The sequence below is a fragment of the Hemicordylus capensis genome, chromosome 5 (genome assembly GCF_027244095.1).
Source record: "Hemicordylus capensis ecotype Gifberg chromosome 5, rHemCap1.1.pri, whole genome shotgun sequence".
Classification (NCBI taxonomy): Eukaryota; Metazoa; Chordata; class Lepidosauria; order Squamata; family Cordylidae; genus Hemicordylus; species Hemicordylus capensis.
Genome location: NC_069661.1, coordinates 209,626,371 through 209,642,221, shown reverse-complemented (window position 1 = coordinate 209,642,221; position 15,851 = coordinate 209,626,371). Strand labels below are relative to the sequence as shown.

At 42.9% G+C, this 15,851-nt stretch overlaps 2 protein-coding genes across 4 annotated transcripts in view; one reads left to right on the top strand and one right to left on the bottom strand.

Moving 5' to 3' along the window:
- Window positions 1–66: 66 nt before the first annotated feature.
- Window positions 67–12,352, top strand: ARL1 (ADP ribosylation factor like GTPase 1). 2 transcript variants are annotated; one of them, XM_053252125.1, is made up of 6 exons: window positions 67–205; window positions 9,016–9,153; window positions 9,809–9,890; window positions 10,661–10,772; window positions 11,586–11,764; window positions 12,002–12,352. In XM_053252125.1, exons 1-6 carry the CDS (start codon window positions 202–204, stop codon window positions 12,030–12,032), a joined length of 546 nt encoding a protein of 181 aa, XP_053108100.1. In that variant the 5' UTR covers window positions 67–201; the 3' UTR covers window positions 12,033–12,352. The 2 variants fall into 2 exon arrangements, with proteins under 2 accessions (XP_053108100.1, XP_053108101.1); XM_053252126.1 differs by lacking the exon at window positions 67–205 and adding an exon at window positions 1,071–1,089.
- An 844-nt stretch (window positions 12,353–13,196) lies between these two features.
- Window positions 13,197–15,851, bottom strand: part of UTP20 (UTP20 small subunit processome component) — a 107,051-nt gene continuing 104,396 nt past the window's right edge. For both annotated transcript variants that reach the window (XM_053252114.1, XM_053252113.1), the window contains exons 59-62: window positions 15,520–15,789; window positions 14,926–15,052; window positions 13,985–14,130; window positions 13,197–13,864 (exon numbers count right to left, since the gene is read on the bottom strand). In XM_053252114.1, the coding sequence (XP_053108089.1) occupies window positions 13,709–13,864; window positions 13,985–14,130; window positions 14,926–15,052; window positions 15,520–15,789 (699 nt within the window). In that variant the 3' untranslated portion in view covers window positions 13,197–13,708. The remainder of the gene's footprint in view (window positions 13,865–13,984; window positions 14,131–14,925; window positions 15,053–15,519; window positions 15,790–15,851) is intronic.

Below are 15,851 nucleotides of genomic sequence, written 5' to 3'. Positions count from 1 at the left end.
ACGAAAGCGCTACCTGGGGAACTGCGCCTATTTTGCTCTCCGTGTCAGCGGAGGACTTGAGGGAGGCGGCGGCGAGCGGTCGACGTGGAAGCCCCGTAGAGGCGACTTCCGGGTTCACGGCGGCGGCGCCGTGGCCAAGAAGCAGGAGGGGGGCCTGCGGGGTGTCTCTGAGGAGAAGCGGCGCAAGAGAGCTTCTCAGCCATGGGTGAGGAAGGGATGAAGCGTTGCCCTGCCGTGGGGAAGACGCTGGGGCACAAACGCGGGAGGGGGGAGGGGAGGGGTCGCCTAGCAACGGCGCTGGGCTCGAAGCGGAGGAGGGAGTGGCTGGGTTCCGCAGGCGAGCTTCTCTTTCCTCGCCATAGGCGAATCGTCTGTGGAATTCATTGCCACAGGATGTGGCGGCGGCCACCCGCTTGTATCTCTCTAAAGGGGCTTGGACACACTCGAGGAGGACCAGCCTGCCCCTGTCTGTCTGTCCCGAGGCTTTCGTGGAGCTGCTGGCATCAGGCTCCTCCGGGGCGGGATGGACATGCCTCTGCATCCTCCTGCCAGTCTCAGGGGAGCCATTATGGGAGCGCAGAGGGCGTGCGCCGCTCTCACTTCCTCCTGCGTTGGGGCTGCTCCCCAGAGGCACGCGAGGGGCCCCGAGAAGCGCGGGATGCTGCTGGCCTCGGGGCTCAGTCCTCCTCCGGCCTTCCTGCGCCCCGCTGCTTGCTCTGCGCAGAGGGAAGGGAAGCGAAGCCGGCCTTTCTCCCACAGCCTGGCTGCGTTGCCCAACCCTGCTGGTGCCCATCCCGTCTCCGATCATGCGGCCAGCCAACGCTCCGTCTTCCTGTTGCAGTATGGGAGCTTTCGGCGGAGGCGGTGTCGGTCTCGAGCCGGGGATTTCTAGCTCGCCGCAGGGCTTGGGGCGGCGAGGTCCACGTGCCCGATTCCGAGCAGACTGGGGCAGGGACCGGGAGGGAGAGACTGGGGGGGGGGGTTCGCTCAGGAGGAGAGATGCTTCCTCTTCCCTCCGACCCGTTGCTGAGAGGAGGGATCCGATCTTTCCTCGCTGAGGAGGCGGCGGAGTTCCGGGTCTTCTCTCAGGTGGGTGGGGGAAGTTGCCGGCGCGTCTGACTCTCTTCCGAATGTTCGCCCCAGAGCTTCGGAATCTGCCGGTGGGGTCCGGCGCCGAAGGATGCGAGCTTCAGTTTCTTCTTGCGCCCTTTCCTCCTTGTCGCGCAGCAGCACTAAAGGGCGCTTCATCCGAGAGGCAAGGCAAGGGTGGTGTCCTTCAGTGGTTAGATAGAGTGCGGGACTAGAACCCGTGAAGACCAGGTTCAGACCCACTCTTGGCCCTGGCGCTCTCTGGGTGACTTTGGGCCACCAGTCACTCAGCCTAGCCTACCTCACAGTTGGGTTGTTGGAGGAAAAAGATGAAGCACTATAGAAATTATTATTATTACATTTATAACCTGCTCTTCCTCCAAGGAGCCCAGAGCGGTGTACTACATACTTAAGTTTCTCTTTCACAACAGCCCTGTGAAGTAGGCTAGGCTGAGAGAGAAGTGACTGGCCCAGAGTCACCCAGCTAGTTTCATGGCTGAATGGGGATTTGAACTCGGTCTCCCCGGTCCTAGTCCAGCATTCTAACCACTATACCACGTTGGCTAAAATGCAATACATAAACAAAAAACTCGAGTGCCTGTGAGCAGAAGTGAAGAAATGTTAGCTCAGGTTATCAGCCAGACAAAATATTTTACTCTCAAGCTTTGTTGGTACATCAGGACGTTTTTCACTCACCAGGCATTTTTCACCTGTCACAGACTAGTAAACTAGTGGATTTCTACAGCCCTGCCTGCGAGTAACACAGCTGTCATATTTCCTGTTTGCACTGTAGGTAGCAGTGACATCAGGTCTATCATAGGTCCCTCCCCTAACCTAGTTTAAAAGGATAGTGCCTTTCACTTTCTCTCACAAAAACAAATAAATAAAACGAAGACTTTCTCCAGAGGCACTTCTGGAGGTGAACAGCCTGTACTCCTCCAAAGAAGTTCTCACCCTGCACTGATGCTGTGGTGCTGATGCTGCAAAGTGGAGGAGATTTATGCACATCTCCTCTGTCCTGCACTTGGCACACTACAGTAAATATGTGTATGAAGGCTATTCCCTAGAAACTTTTGTAGCTCTTCTGAAATCTGAGCTTATGAGTAAAACAAATCTCTGGTGTATTTTTTTTTTTTTAAAGGAAAGAAAAAAATGCATCATGTTTTCTAATTCCCAGGCATGCCTTTTGAGATAATTGTGTAGATTTTCATTTAAAATGAGGGCAGGAATGGAGGAAAAGTGCTAATCAGTGGATGGCAAGCAAATTATATTCATAATAATTTTACTGCATGTGTTCATTTGTGATTTTGGGCTGTTTGGTCTCATCAACATAATGTTCTTTTCTGCCATTTTCTTTGTGTGCAGTAGACACACATACAGTTCCTTTATATTTCAAAAGTCTGGCTAAACCCGGTTCTTGTGTCTTAAAAAGAATATTGGCAAACTTTACTCATTTGTTGTCGCTTGGTTTGGTGCCTGCTTGAAGGTGTGGTTCCAGGCCTGTGAAGAGCCAGCTTCTGGTGACTGATATAGAAAGAAAAGAAAGATTAGGACGAGAGGGAAACTTGTTTTGACAATTTTTTAGGTTGCAGTTGTTGAATAATTATTTTTAAGGTTCCAGTTCTCTCTATTTTTTAAAATCTGTGTGCAGAATGAGTTTTGTTCGGGGCAGTATCGAGGCAGTGTGTGCGCACATGCATTCAGAGTGGGGCCTTCCTGTTTCAGCCTGAGTGGGATCTAAAATTAACTGACATCAAAAAATGTGTGAGTGCATGCCTTAGAGGAAACACTGGTGTGGGACTTACTGTGAGTCTTCTGCGTTTGTATTAGCACAGTTTATTCTGGGGTATTTGTGTGGCTTGCTTCATAATATAGGCCATTTCTCTCCCTCAGTGTCCTTGTTAGAGGAGGGCAGCCTTTCACACAGAGAGGCAGTCACCTGGTTAAGATGTTGCACAGAGCCAGGACTGCATCCTCATTTTGTCCAATGGCTCCTAGCTTTATGTGTGCACACATGCATTCACAATGGGGCCTTCCTGATTCAGCCTGAGCAGGATCTAAAATTAACTGAGTGTACTCCCCCTTTCCTTTCCACATGAGGGGAGAAGGAGTTTTCCCCTGTGTCTTAAAGTAGCTTCAGGTCCTGGTTTATTTGCAGACTTTGGCTAGAGTAAGCCAAGACTGCCTGGTTCAAATTTCACAACAGATCCTGGTCTGTTCTCAGCAAGGATTGGAATCCTTCCTCCCCTCATGCATGAAGGCGTGGGAGAAGTGCGTGCACCTGAGCCTAAGGGATGTCGCATAAAACCCACATTGAATCCTGGCTGTGCATGATGTCTGAACTGGATTATTGAGCAATGTTCTCTCTAATTTTTTTCATCTGTATGTGGAATTAGTTTTGTTCTGGGTGGGGGTATCAAGGCAGTGTGTGCACATATGCATTCACAATGAGGCCTTCCTGAGCAGGATCTAAAATTAACTGAGTGGACAGCAAAAAACTTGTGGGCACAGGCATGTGTGCACGCCTTTGTGGGAAAACTGCTATTGAGTTTGTTCTTCAGAAGTTAATACTGTTGTATTTGAAGTAATATATGTAAAGCCTATCTATCTATATATTTCTCCTGGGTGTGCCTTTGAATGTGCGTCCTAGCTGATTGGCTGGGTGGCAAGGCGCCTGATTGGCTGGCGCACCCAGGAGAACTGGATGGCCGGGCGGCCGCGGAGGCAAGCGGTGGCAGGCCTGGCTGCAGCACTCGGCCTGGCAGCCTGGGCCTGCGCTCACCTGGAGACTGGGACAGAAGGTGGGGGAGGGATCTGGCCACCTCTCTGGCAAGTGGCGGCAGAAGGCCTGGCGGGCTGTGGAGGTGGCCCTTGGTGCGGTGGCAGGCCCGGTCGCGGAGGTGAGGTGGCGGCGGGCCAGGCCGCAGAGGTGGCTCTTGGACAGCTGTGGGAGGCTGGGGTGGGAGGGAACTGGGCGGCAGAACTTTCCTGTTTGCCGCCTGGGAGGAGGAACGGCAGCGGCGGGGCCCTTTTTGGCCATCCGCTGCCTGGTAAAGCAAAATAAAATGCAGGGGGAGGAGAGCGGGGGGGAGGGCAAGAGAGTGGGGGGCGGGGGGGAGAGAAGGGGAGGGAGAGTGGGGCAGGAGGGAGGGGGGAACAGCCAGCCTCAAAGACCTCACAGATGCTCTGTGTGGGTTGGCTAGTTTATTCTAAGTCTGTATCTATGTATGGCCACTGTATTCAAGCCACCTTGAGAGGCTTTTGTACCTTAAGGGTGGGCTATAAATCTCTTAAATAAAGTTTTGTGGGTATGGGTGGAGTGGTGATTAAATTTGTGAGACCAGTTACCTGTAGGCTGTGTGTCTGCAGAAGGGTATTCTTGTTTACATTGACTGTGGTATGGAAGAAGCTGATCCTTGTTTGGAAACTTTCTAGAATTCGTTGAGTGATTGGTGGTGGTGACTGAAGTTGTGATGGAAGTCTTAACTGGACATTTGCATGTCCAGGTTTTACTGTAACTATGAACTAACAAGGGACACTTCAAGTTCCTTGCTTCCATGTTGACTGTTTAAATGAAACTGATTTAGTGATATTGTTAACTGGAGAATTGTTCATTCTGTTCTGCTTGAAGAGCAGCTTGCATAGTCTTACACCAGATCTTGTATCCTTGGAGGGCCCACACGTTGCTGACTATGCACTTCAGTGGCTATCCAAACTTGTGTTCATTACCAGAGTTTTCTCTATTCACTGTCTGGATATTAGTTTTGTATCAACAGTTTTAGCAGAATAACTAACACATGGAAGGTGTCTGTGAGACAACTTCTTTGATCAAGGTTCCAAATAGGTAGTGGGGTGTGTGTGTGTGTATGTTTAAATTGATAAAATACGATTTGATCAAGTCAGGTCACAGCACTGTCATTAGAAATGCTAAAGCCTTCAAGACGCCAGCAAATCTACTGAACAGGTAGTTTACATAATCGATGTTGGAGTAATGTAGAAGTAAGTCATTTAGGATTTTTGTTTTAAGATTATATCTTCGTTATGTAGCAATATTACTTCCTTATGCTATATTTGGAGGGATAATCAGATAAGGCAGGCAAGCCTCAATATATTTCTTTAAAAAGTTAAAACCATACTGAAGGAAAATGTGCCATCGAGTCAGTGTCGACTCCTGGTGACCACAGAGCCCTGTGGTTGTCTTTGGTAGAATAGGAGGGGTTTACCATTGCCATCTCCCGCGCCTTTCAGCATCTTCCTGTATTGCTGCTGTCCAGTATAGGTGTTTTGCGATTTGAACCAGAAACCTCTGGCTTGCTAGTCAAGTCATTTCCCCACTGTGTCATTAGGTGGCAGGAGGTGTTTACAGCATTGGTAATGGTAAAAACCTCCAAGGATTCTAAATCCTTTCATTCAGGTTTCTGAATCTCCACAATACTGGTAGAATAGTATTTCTTGATTGGAATAGCTTGTTGGTATCTTGCACTGACTTAAAATGAAAGTGCACTGTGAAATAAAGGATAGATTCTTAGCAGTATAACTTTCCTCAAAAAGTCCTTTGATATTTTAAGTTGACATATATTTCAGTTTCATAGCAGGATTTCTGCAGCATTGCAGTTTACTTACCTGTGGCTAGTAGTTGCCCTCAAATGAACAACCGAGTAGCACCTTCCTGGACATCCCTTCCATTGCTGTTCATCTGAGAGTGGTGGGTGACATGGCATAGTACTGTGTTCCCCTAACTAGGGAGTGTTATAGCTACTTTGAGTGCATCCCTTTTTTTCTGATACAATGAGGAACTGACAGCCTGTTCATGCTTACTCAGAAGTAAATCTTGCTGTACCCAATGGGACATGCTGCCTAAGTAAGTTGTGTGTTAGACTTGAACAGTTCACACACTATGCAGAAGAAAGCTTAGGACAGCATCCACGACGGTTTTGTGCTAGTGCAGGGATTCCCAACCTGTGGTACTCGAGATGTTGCTAAAATAGAAGTCTCATCATCCCCAGCTATAATTTATTGTGGCTGGGGATGATAGGAGTTGTAGTTCAGCAACATCAGGAGTACCACTGATCAGGAACCCCTGTGCTAGTGTAAGTAAGGACCTAGCACAATGTTGGTGGATGAAGAAATCTATTTCCGGGGTGTGTGTGTGTGTGTTTGTGTACACACAGTTCCTAGCCCAAGCTTTTGCACAAACCTTTGAACAAGCTTGTATATATGCAATTGGTGAACTTCTTGCAAAAGTTTGTATATGTGCAAATGGACAACTTCTTGAGCAATATACATTCAGGTCTTCTACTACCTCTTCTGCTAGGGGTAATGCAGTTTGGTGGAGTTATCACTGCTTCCCCTAAATTTCATATAATATGTATAAAATATGTTAGCCCCCTGCTAACTGAGCAAAGAGGTATCTTTTTAAAGTGATGATTCTCTTTATTGAGCAGGGGGAGAGCAATTGACCCTATCCATCCCCAGCAGAGCATCCCTCCAGTGGCTGTTGCTGGTGTCTGCCTTGTGTTGTTTTTTTAGATTGTGAGCCCTTTGGGGGAGAGGGAGCCATTTTATATTTATTTCTATCTATGTAAGCTGCTTTGAGAACTTTGGTTGAAAAGCAGTATATAATTAATCGTTATCTTAAGAGTTTGTCTGTGTTGCTCCTATTTGGAAAGTGTCACTTTGGGTTAATCCCTTTCAGTGCCTTACTAATAGTTTGGTAGATAAGAATATTTTCATTTTCAACTGCCCAGTAGCCAGATTTACTTTGTTTTACTGATTACTAGAATATTTCCGAGGATTGGCACAAAGCAGAGTCATGGACTGGTGAATCATAACTTAGTTCAGCAGTGCCTTTGATATTTTATGGGACCAAGTGGCTGCAAATAAGAACTGCTACTGAAGTGATTGACTGCAGCAACTCTGTCCCCATAAGACAAGCTTCCTCTTTTATTTTATTTTTTGTAAACTTCTCATTTATTTATTCTTTCTTGTTATACAAGTAATAAGATGCACGTATCTGGTAACGTTTTACAGAACAAACCCCACACCCTGCCTCCCTTCTGCCCAACAACTGTCAACTGTTTCCAGATTTATAGATATGCACTTTACAGTGTGCTGCGTTCCAATCTTTTTGGCTTGTCATGTTTTTTCTTTTGATCTACATAATTCAGATAAGGCATCCATCTTTCTAAGAAAATAATTTTTGTATGACTTGTGTGACACCAATTTAATTTGCAAGGAGATTTTGTTTTATACCAAAATTGTCCATATTCTATCGAACCATAATGCAAGACTAGGGGCTTTTTAAATCTTTCCAGTGTTTTGCTATAACGCTTTTGATTGCTACCAAGAGCAATACTACGGTATTAATTCTTTTAACTAACGTTTATTTACATCAAAGCGATGGAGAAATATGGCCTCTGCTGTTAGGGGGATTCTCTCTGACCTCTGTAATCTCATATATAATCTGGGTAACTCTACTCCATAAATGCTGTAGCCTTGGACGTAGCCACCACATGTGGATATAAGAGCTTGTCTGGCCACATCTCCTCCAGCATTTTAATGAACATGCTTAGTTCACATGTGGTAGCTGCATCAGTATTTGATACCATCTCATCAGTATTTTGATTGCAGACTCTCATGTTATTTATTTATTTATCTAGCTAGCTAGCTAGCACATTTTAATACCGCCCTAACCCAAGGTCTCAGGGCGGTTTAAGAGAAGATGATCTCAAAGGATGGGATGACCAGATTTTATCCCAGTCTTCCTCTTACAGTGGGTGGCTTATGTCCACCTCCCATTTTTTTTTAGTGTTCGTGTGAGGTGAGCTAAGTTGATTTAGAAATATTTATATAACACATTAAGTAGTACAGCAGGGAAATGCTTGACTAACAAGCAGAAGGTTTCCGGTTCAAATCCCAGCTGGTACTATATTGGGCAGCAATATAGGAAGATGCTGAAAGGCATCATCTCATACTGTGCGGGAGGAGGCAATGGTAAATCCCTGCTGTATTCTACCAAAGGCAACCACAGGGCTCTGTGGGCACCAGGAGTCAAAATCAACTTGACAGCATACTTTACTATATATCACATAGATAATGATTTTTAGGCATGCCTTCCTTCTTGATGATCAGTTGTTCTTTTCTTTGGGGGTTTTCCCCAGGTAACCGTTTTGTTCCAGGAAATGCCAAGTCGAGACAAGCTTCTTTTAAAAGAGAACAAAACATATAAGCAATAAAATGTGTAATTTACTAGGACTGAATTATGTTAAGTCATAATCTGTAGTAAAACTAGCTCACAAATGGTAAATAGCTTGTGCAAGATATCTATAGTTGTTAGCTAAAGATGCAATGTATGCCCATTCTTCAGAAACTGTAGATAGTTGGGCTTGATGAAGAGGAAATAAAATAATTACGGCCCTATGCTATGTACTCCCTGAAAACATCCAGCATTAACATCATGTGGAGCTTGAGTCCAAATGCTAGAGTGGATGGCCCATTAGTATGTCCAAATAAGATCTTTGTTTTCATTATCTTGCTTGTTCTGCTTTGGCATAGTATCCACTTATCTTGAAAGCCCACTGTATTTTTCAGTGGAAACAAGCAGATGAAAAGTGTTAAGTTGTGTGACAATAGCCTCCCCCTGCTAACTGTGAAAGGAGACACTTTTTAAAGTGGTGTCTCATATTTAGCAAGGGAAGAGCAACTGTCCCTATTTAATGCAGTATACTATCTCCCTCAGTGGCTGTTGCTGGATTCTGCTTTGTGTTTCTTTTTAGATTCTGAAACTTTTGGGGCAGGGAACTATTTGCTCATGTCTTTTGTTATGTAAAATGCTTAGAGAACCTTCTTTGTTGTTGTAAAGTGGTATATAAACACTTTTAATAATAATGTAGTGCAGATTTAAGAATTGGTTTTTTTCTTTTTTAGGTGGCTTTTTTTCAACTATCTTTTCCAGTTTATTTGGTACCCGGGAGATGCGAATATTAATTTTGGGATTAGACGGTGCAGGGAAGACTACAATTCTCTACCGGTTACAAGTTGGAGAAGTTGTGACTACCATTCCTAGTAAGAGTTCTTACTGTGCAAAGTAATACTCTGCCTTCTGCTTACTCATTTGTATAAAATGAAATGTGTGTGACATTTGTGCATCTTCCTTCCATTTCCCGTTTCATTATAGGGTGCAATTGTAAACACCACAAAAGCAACAATTAAGCATTCTAAACCTTTGAGCCACACAACTGATTTTTGTTACCATGTTCAAAACAGATGCTTGTTAAAAAAGCATACATTTTATAGGTTTCATTTTGGGAATATATCTTGTAGAACTCAAAGTATCCAGTACTAATAGTGAAGAAACCTTCATATAAAAACCTATGTAGAATAAATGTTCACTAGATGTATCATGGTTAATGTCTGGTTCATCCTAATAGGAAAATAATAACCTTGCAAACTTAGCTTTTGTCCACACCCTACTATTCTTTTGTAAATAGTTTTTGGTGGTTTAACTTATTTTGCTTTCAGAACTTGAATGATTGGTTTAACTTTCAAAGAACATCATGTATTAAACAAGAATTGCTGGAGACTACAGTTTGTTAGGGTGCGGGTGTAACTAATTGCACTGCTTTCTATTGGTGTGTTCTGATAGATGTTCAAATTCATATTTCTTCTTTTTAGAAGGTATTGAATGTACATTGATAAGTTGCTTTGTTTTCTCTTCCAGCAATTGGTTTCAATGTTGAGACAGTAACCTACAAGAATCTGAAGTTTCAAGTTTGGGACTTGGGAGGACAGACAAGTATCAGGTATAACATATCTAAGGAAACCAACCAAAGTGTAGGCAGTAGAGCATGAGATCCCCTTACAAGAACTCTTTTTGTTGCAAAGTAGAATATGAGCCTTGTAACAATAACTTGATTTGTTTGACCATTTGCTGGAATTCTGTGAGGGCTGAAGCCACTTAAACAGATGTTTACATTATGTGTCCTAGTTAAGATATATTCTTTATGTCTAGTGAAAATTGAATGGATTTTTGAAAGCACAAAGTGTGACAAGAGCATTGATATTTGTGAGGTTTGTATCCTACCCTTCCTTTCAGGAAATGGAATGGCTTCTTAGCTTCACAGTGACCCCAAGAGATCATGACTTGCTCTGGGTCACCTGTTTCTCTCTGCAGAAACAGACTTAGGGTTCCAGTCCTGAAACATGGGTGCACTCTACTCCTGTGCTCACAAGAATCTCATCACCTTGATGCCTGGACCTATGACACTGCTTTTTAAAATTTTTGACTTTAAAACATATTTCCTTTGATCTGATTGTTGCTAAAGGGAAATAGGGGGGTAAAATAGTGTGAGGGCTTTGTTTCCTTTTCAGCAGCTCTGGAGTCAAAGTATGATACAAATGTCTTTGAGTACTTGTGGAAGTTGGTCTCCGTATTCAGATCACACTTTCTAACTTCATTTCAGCCTTGAAAAAGTTGGCCTTTCGAGCTACAGCAAAGGCATTGTGAGAAGCCATGATTGTTTAACCTGTTTTAACCCTCAGGTGAAACTATGAAATGTTGTTTCTTTTCCAGGCCATATTGGCGGTGTTACTATTCCAATACAGATGCAGTCATCTATGTAGTAGACAGCTGTGACAGAGACAGAATTGGAATTTCAAAGTCTGAGCTTGTTGCCATGTTGGAGGTAGGAAACTGAGGTCTACATAAGATATTGCTTGTGAAATTAGAGGAGTTTAAAAGGTTAATGAAATGGATCAAACTTAAAATCATCAACTTCCTGAGACTACTTTAGGCTTGCCTTTTCAGCACGTTCTTGAACATGAATATTTTAACCCTCCGAAGGCTTCATCTGTGCTTCCCTGGGAGTTTTGACCTGCACAAGTGTTGCAATAAGCATCTGCCCACAGTTGTCGTCGTCCTGCCACTTGTACACATTTCTATACTTGAGTCAGCTGGGCAAAGATGGTGGGGAGAGGGAGGAAAGTTAGAACTGTGCTGGATTAGTTAGCTTTCTTTAGGTAAAACAGCAGTGCAAAGAGACATGACACAGGACCTCAAAATCACGAAGGCTTCTTTTTAAAAACATATTTGAAGATCTTGTGAATGTCTCTGTATCCCAGGGTCTCTTACAGGGGGACATGCACTAGCCAACATGGAAGATTGAGCTGCTGGTACATTCATTTAGACACATTACCATATGGATGGTACATTTGGCCTTTCATTAACTAAATGTCACTACTCAAGTTATGGTTGTATTTTACCACACAAGTTTATCAGTTGATAAGTGACTTGAGTAGAACTTTTTCAATGTCATTTTCCATGGGAAATGAGAATCCTCACATGCTTTAGTTCTGCTCTTATTTTGAAGAGTTTATAGAAGCACACTTATCAAGACAAACTGCTTTACAGCCAGCCTATGTAGAGTCTCAGATGTACTTATTGTGCATGACTCTTGGTGAAACCTTGACATTCTGTTGCCTTTTTTTTTTTTTTTTAGGAAGAAGAACTAAAGAAAGCCATTTTAGTGGTGTTTGCAAACAAACAAGACATGGAACAGGCTATGACTCCCACAGAAATGGCAAATGCACTTGGACTTCCAGCTCTGAAGGATCGGAAGTGGCAGATATTCAAAACATCTGCAACCAAAGGCACTGGACTTGATGAGGCAATGGAGTGGTAAGCATTACTGCTGTTAAATCTTTGAAGATTCGGAATGTTGTATGTGGGAACACGCTTGATTACAAAAAAATTGTGTTGACCTAAATCCAAGACTAATTTTTTTCCAAGGACTCATCTTAAATTCAGAGTCCTTTTCCTTTGATAAATATGTTTTTAAAATTGTTGTGTGAGAAAGAAAACATGTAATCAAGCTAAGGAATATTTTGAATTACAAAATTGAATCTGTTTTTCTAGGTTGGTGGAAACCTTGAAGAGCAGACAGTGAAATGGACCTGAAGTTTCCCTTTAAGAGTCATGTGAATTAATGCAATGCTGTAAATAGGACTGACAGAATATTGGCTTTGAAAGCATTGGGTTTTCTTTGCATTGTAAATCACACTGAACCAACTGAATGTTTGTCCCTATACTATGATCCAAATATTCAGTTTCTTTTATCTTGTGTAAGTTATGTATGTAACATCAATTTTTATGGCAGACGTATAACTGAAGATTGACCATAAGAATAAATAATTGGAATAAACCTTTGTTACTTGGAATTCTAAGTGTTTAAAACTATTTAACACTAATAAATATATTTAACTATCATTTGTCTAGATCTTTCTATTTTGAGGTTCACTCATGTGCTTTTTTAAAAATTAATTTTTAAAAATTAAAAATTAGAGTGACATCAGAGTAGTTATAGGATGAATCCCTGAAATACTGACTGTGGTTCTTGTCCTCAGTAATCTTGTCCTCAAACACAGCAGCTGATTTCTGTAATGATGAAAGTTAGAGGCTTCACTATCATCTGCTGGAGACAATGGCAGCAGGACAGACAGGAAGGAATTCCTTCCAGAAGAAGCAGCCGCCGCCTCTATATAGTCTGTTTGTATGGGGAGGAGAAACATTTGGCTACAGCTTGTTTGTAGCATACAGACGTGAGATTAGGAAAGTAATATCCAGACTTCCAGTAGGAGCTCACATGACTGAGTGCACTTCTATAGGAGAAAAAAATCTGCTCCCAGAAATGTGTTGAGGCAAAAGCTGGAATAGAACTTTTCTTCCTAACAGACTAGTTTTTCATTATCAAAGGGTTTTTTCCCTTTTACCATCTTGCATGCTGCTTCAGGAGAACATACATGCGGGGGGGGGGGGGCATGGAGAGCGCATGGGCAGAGCCACATCTGCCCATAGTATACTTTTAAGTTCAGTAGCTCTCTTTGCTTCCTTCAGCTTTCTTCCTGGTCTTTGGAGAACTGAGCCCTCCAATATTGTGGGACTAGGAAGCATATTAGCACTGTGTGCAGTGTATTCTCCCTCACTCTGCCCCAGTGAGGCGGGCCTGCCTTCTCATTCTAGTTCTCAGCAGGAACCTACTGAGAGAGTCTGCATGTGTTAACTTGAGCAGCATAAGCATCTTCTTACTTGGTGCCTAAACAAGTGATATAGCCACATTTGAAATATCTTTACTAGTTAGTTGAAGTGTTAGATTGTGTGCAACAATGTAGAATGTAAATGCTTTAAGTACATTGATTTAGAAAAAAACACAAGGCACAATCTGTACATCACTGATAAGATCTGGATCTCTGAAAAGGCTAATAAAATCAGCCTTAATGATAAGCATCCTGTCACTTGAAGATTCTCCCCTCGCCCTAATATATCTGTTTAAAGTCTGTATAGATTAGAATTACAAATAAATATAATTGATAGGAGTATACTGTTTGTCTGTGCAAGAGGTCTGGCTTCTCTTCAACAGCTTTGAACCTTCCAAAGACACGATGTGATTGCAGGTTTCTTGCTACATAGAATGCCTTATGTTACAGCAATTCAGTTACCTTGGAATTACAGTCTAGGCCTTCACTAGGGCCTAATAAAGCTGTAGTTCTTATCAAAGGAGGTTTTTTTGATCCATGATCTGTGCAGCATAGCAACCATGAATGGATCAGACACACCTATGGTGTTTCATTCCACCATTGCTAAGTCTTTTAATGCATGGCTTCTTGGTTTTTTAGCTTTGTAACCAGGACGCAGGAATTCAATTTTTCTCTTCTTCGCTTCAATTTTATTCTTGTGTCTCTTCAACTTTTTCTTGGCAGCAATGTCAGGATTAGCAACAGCCTATCCAGAAAACAAAAAGCCACAATGTTGTTCAAGTTCACACTTTAATAAGACTTCTCATGTGAGAAGCTCCACATGTTTAAGCAGATAAATGAAGAAATGAATTTAATGAACACTAACCTGTAAGGCTCTCTCTTTCTTCCGGATAGCTCTCTTCTGACTGGCTTGCTTTTGCACCGAAGCAAATGCAATGGAGAAGGTTTCCAACCCGACTAGTTTTTTTAGTAGTTCTATGATTTCTTGGGAAAGGTTCTTCAGAGTTGGATCTAGCAAAGATTATATTACTTGGATTACTTAAAATTTGATGCCTGGCAAATTAAATGATACTTCAATTGGAAATTATATGAACATGTGCAAATCAGTCCAGAAAAAACTACTGCATTTGAAGCTTCAAGTGAGAAAGGGTTGAAAAAAGATAATAGCAAGGGTCTAAGGCTAATCTACAAGGAAATTTGTCTACAATGTTTCATAGAAACACAAGAACCTCAGTATTGTCTAAACAGACTGGCAGCAGCTTCTCCATAGTTGCAGGCAGGAATCTCTCTCAACTCTATCTTGAAGATGCCAGGGAGGGAACTTGGAACCTTCTGCAAGCAAGTATGCAAATGCTCTTTCTAGAGCGGCTCCATCCCCTAAGGGGAATATCTTAGAGTGCTCATGCATGTAGTCTCCCATTCATATGCAACCAGGGTAAGACCCTGCTTAGCAGGGGGACAAGTCATGCTTGCTACCACAAGACCAGCACTCCTCCTCCCAGCCTCAAATAAGAGCTCCTAAGAGGAATAAGAACATTCACTAAGTTGCCAGATTTTACTAAGGAAAACTTGCCAAAATTGTTAGTCTCTTCAAACACTTTCTCCTTATTTTTTGTGATAGCATCACTTTGCATTTGAAGGACCATCCAAGGCATGCAGAGAAGTCCTTGCACTACAGCAAAACCTGCATCTAAACCATCCAGCATGGAAGGCAGACCGCTTTGTTCTAATTCGCTTTTGTTTATTATGTACTGAAAATGCAAGACAATTGCCCCTAGCTATGACTGAAGTAAAGCAAACTCTCACCTTGTTCTGCATAGGTGCTACTGAGTTCTCGGTATAGAGGAGCTATGATTGTTGGAAGGTATGGTTGTACCCTGTCTTTTCCAAGATCTACTGCAATGGCACCAAGGAACTTGAAGATGCAGGTTCTCTGAAAAGACAAACACATTTGGTCAAGAGACTGGTTCTAGAAGAAAACCAAATATTGTAAAGACCCACTTACATGTTACCACAAATGCATCCCCCTCAAACCTCCTGATGGCCTTTCAAAAAAAGGAAAGAAGCAACTTTAGGAAGGGGCCATTTGAAGTTGAGAAGCCGGCTCCAAATTGCCCACCTGCTTGCTTGCTTGCTTGAATGAAAATTTAAGATTTTGACACATCATACGTTTGCCTAATGTGCAGTTAAGCCTCAGGAAGTCTTCTCTCTTCCTAGTTTTTGTGTACGAGCCTAGAGAGGGGGGCAGCTTGCCACTGCACCAGCCTAGTTCCAGTTAAGCTAGTGACTTAAACAAGACTCCCATTTGTGCACTATTTGCATTTGTGGGTCTGCAACAGGCACCAATATCCTGAAACCGCTGAAGTGAAAGGCATTATTCTATCTGCATGGAAAACAAACCTTTAAATGGTCTTTGGGTGAATACGCAGCTTCTCGGGTTGCCATTACGAAGAGTTTATTCATCACCCACAACAAAGTGACTGGCTTGCTTTTCTCCTCTGTCTCTTCGTCGTCTTTTTCCTCCTCCAGAGTCTCATTCTCACCAGCACCTCCTGAAGCATCCTGATCCTCAGTTTCACAGCCCACTTCCTCACTGACCTCTCTGCCTTCTTCAGGAGCAGGGGCAAGAAGATAAAGTACTTTGGCTACAAACAGCAAATTCTTTATAACCTTTAAATTTGAAGAAAAACACAACTCGTACAGAGACTTGTTCTGAAATATCAACAAAAGCA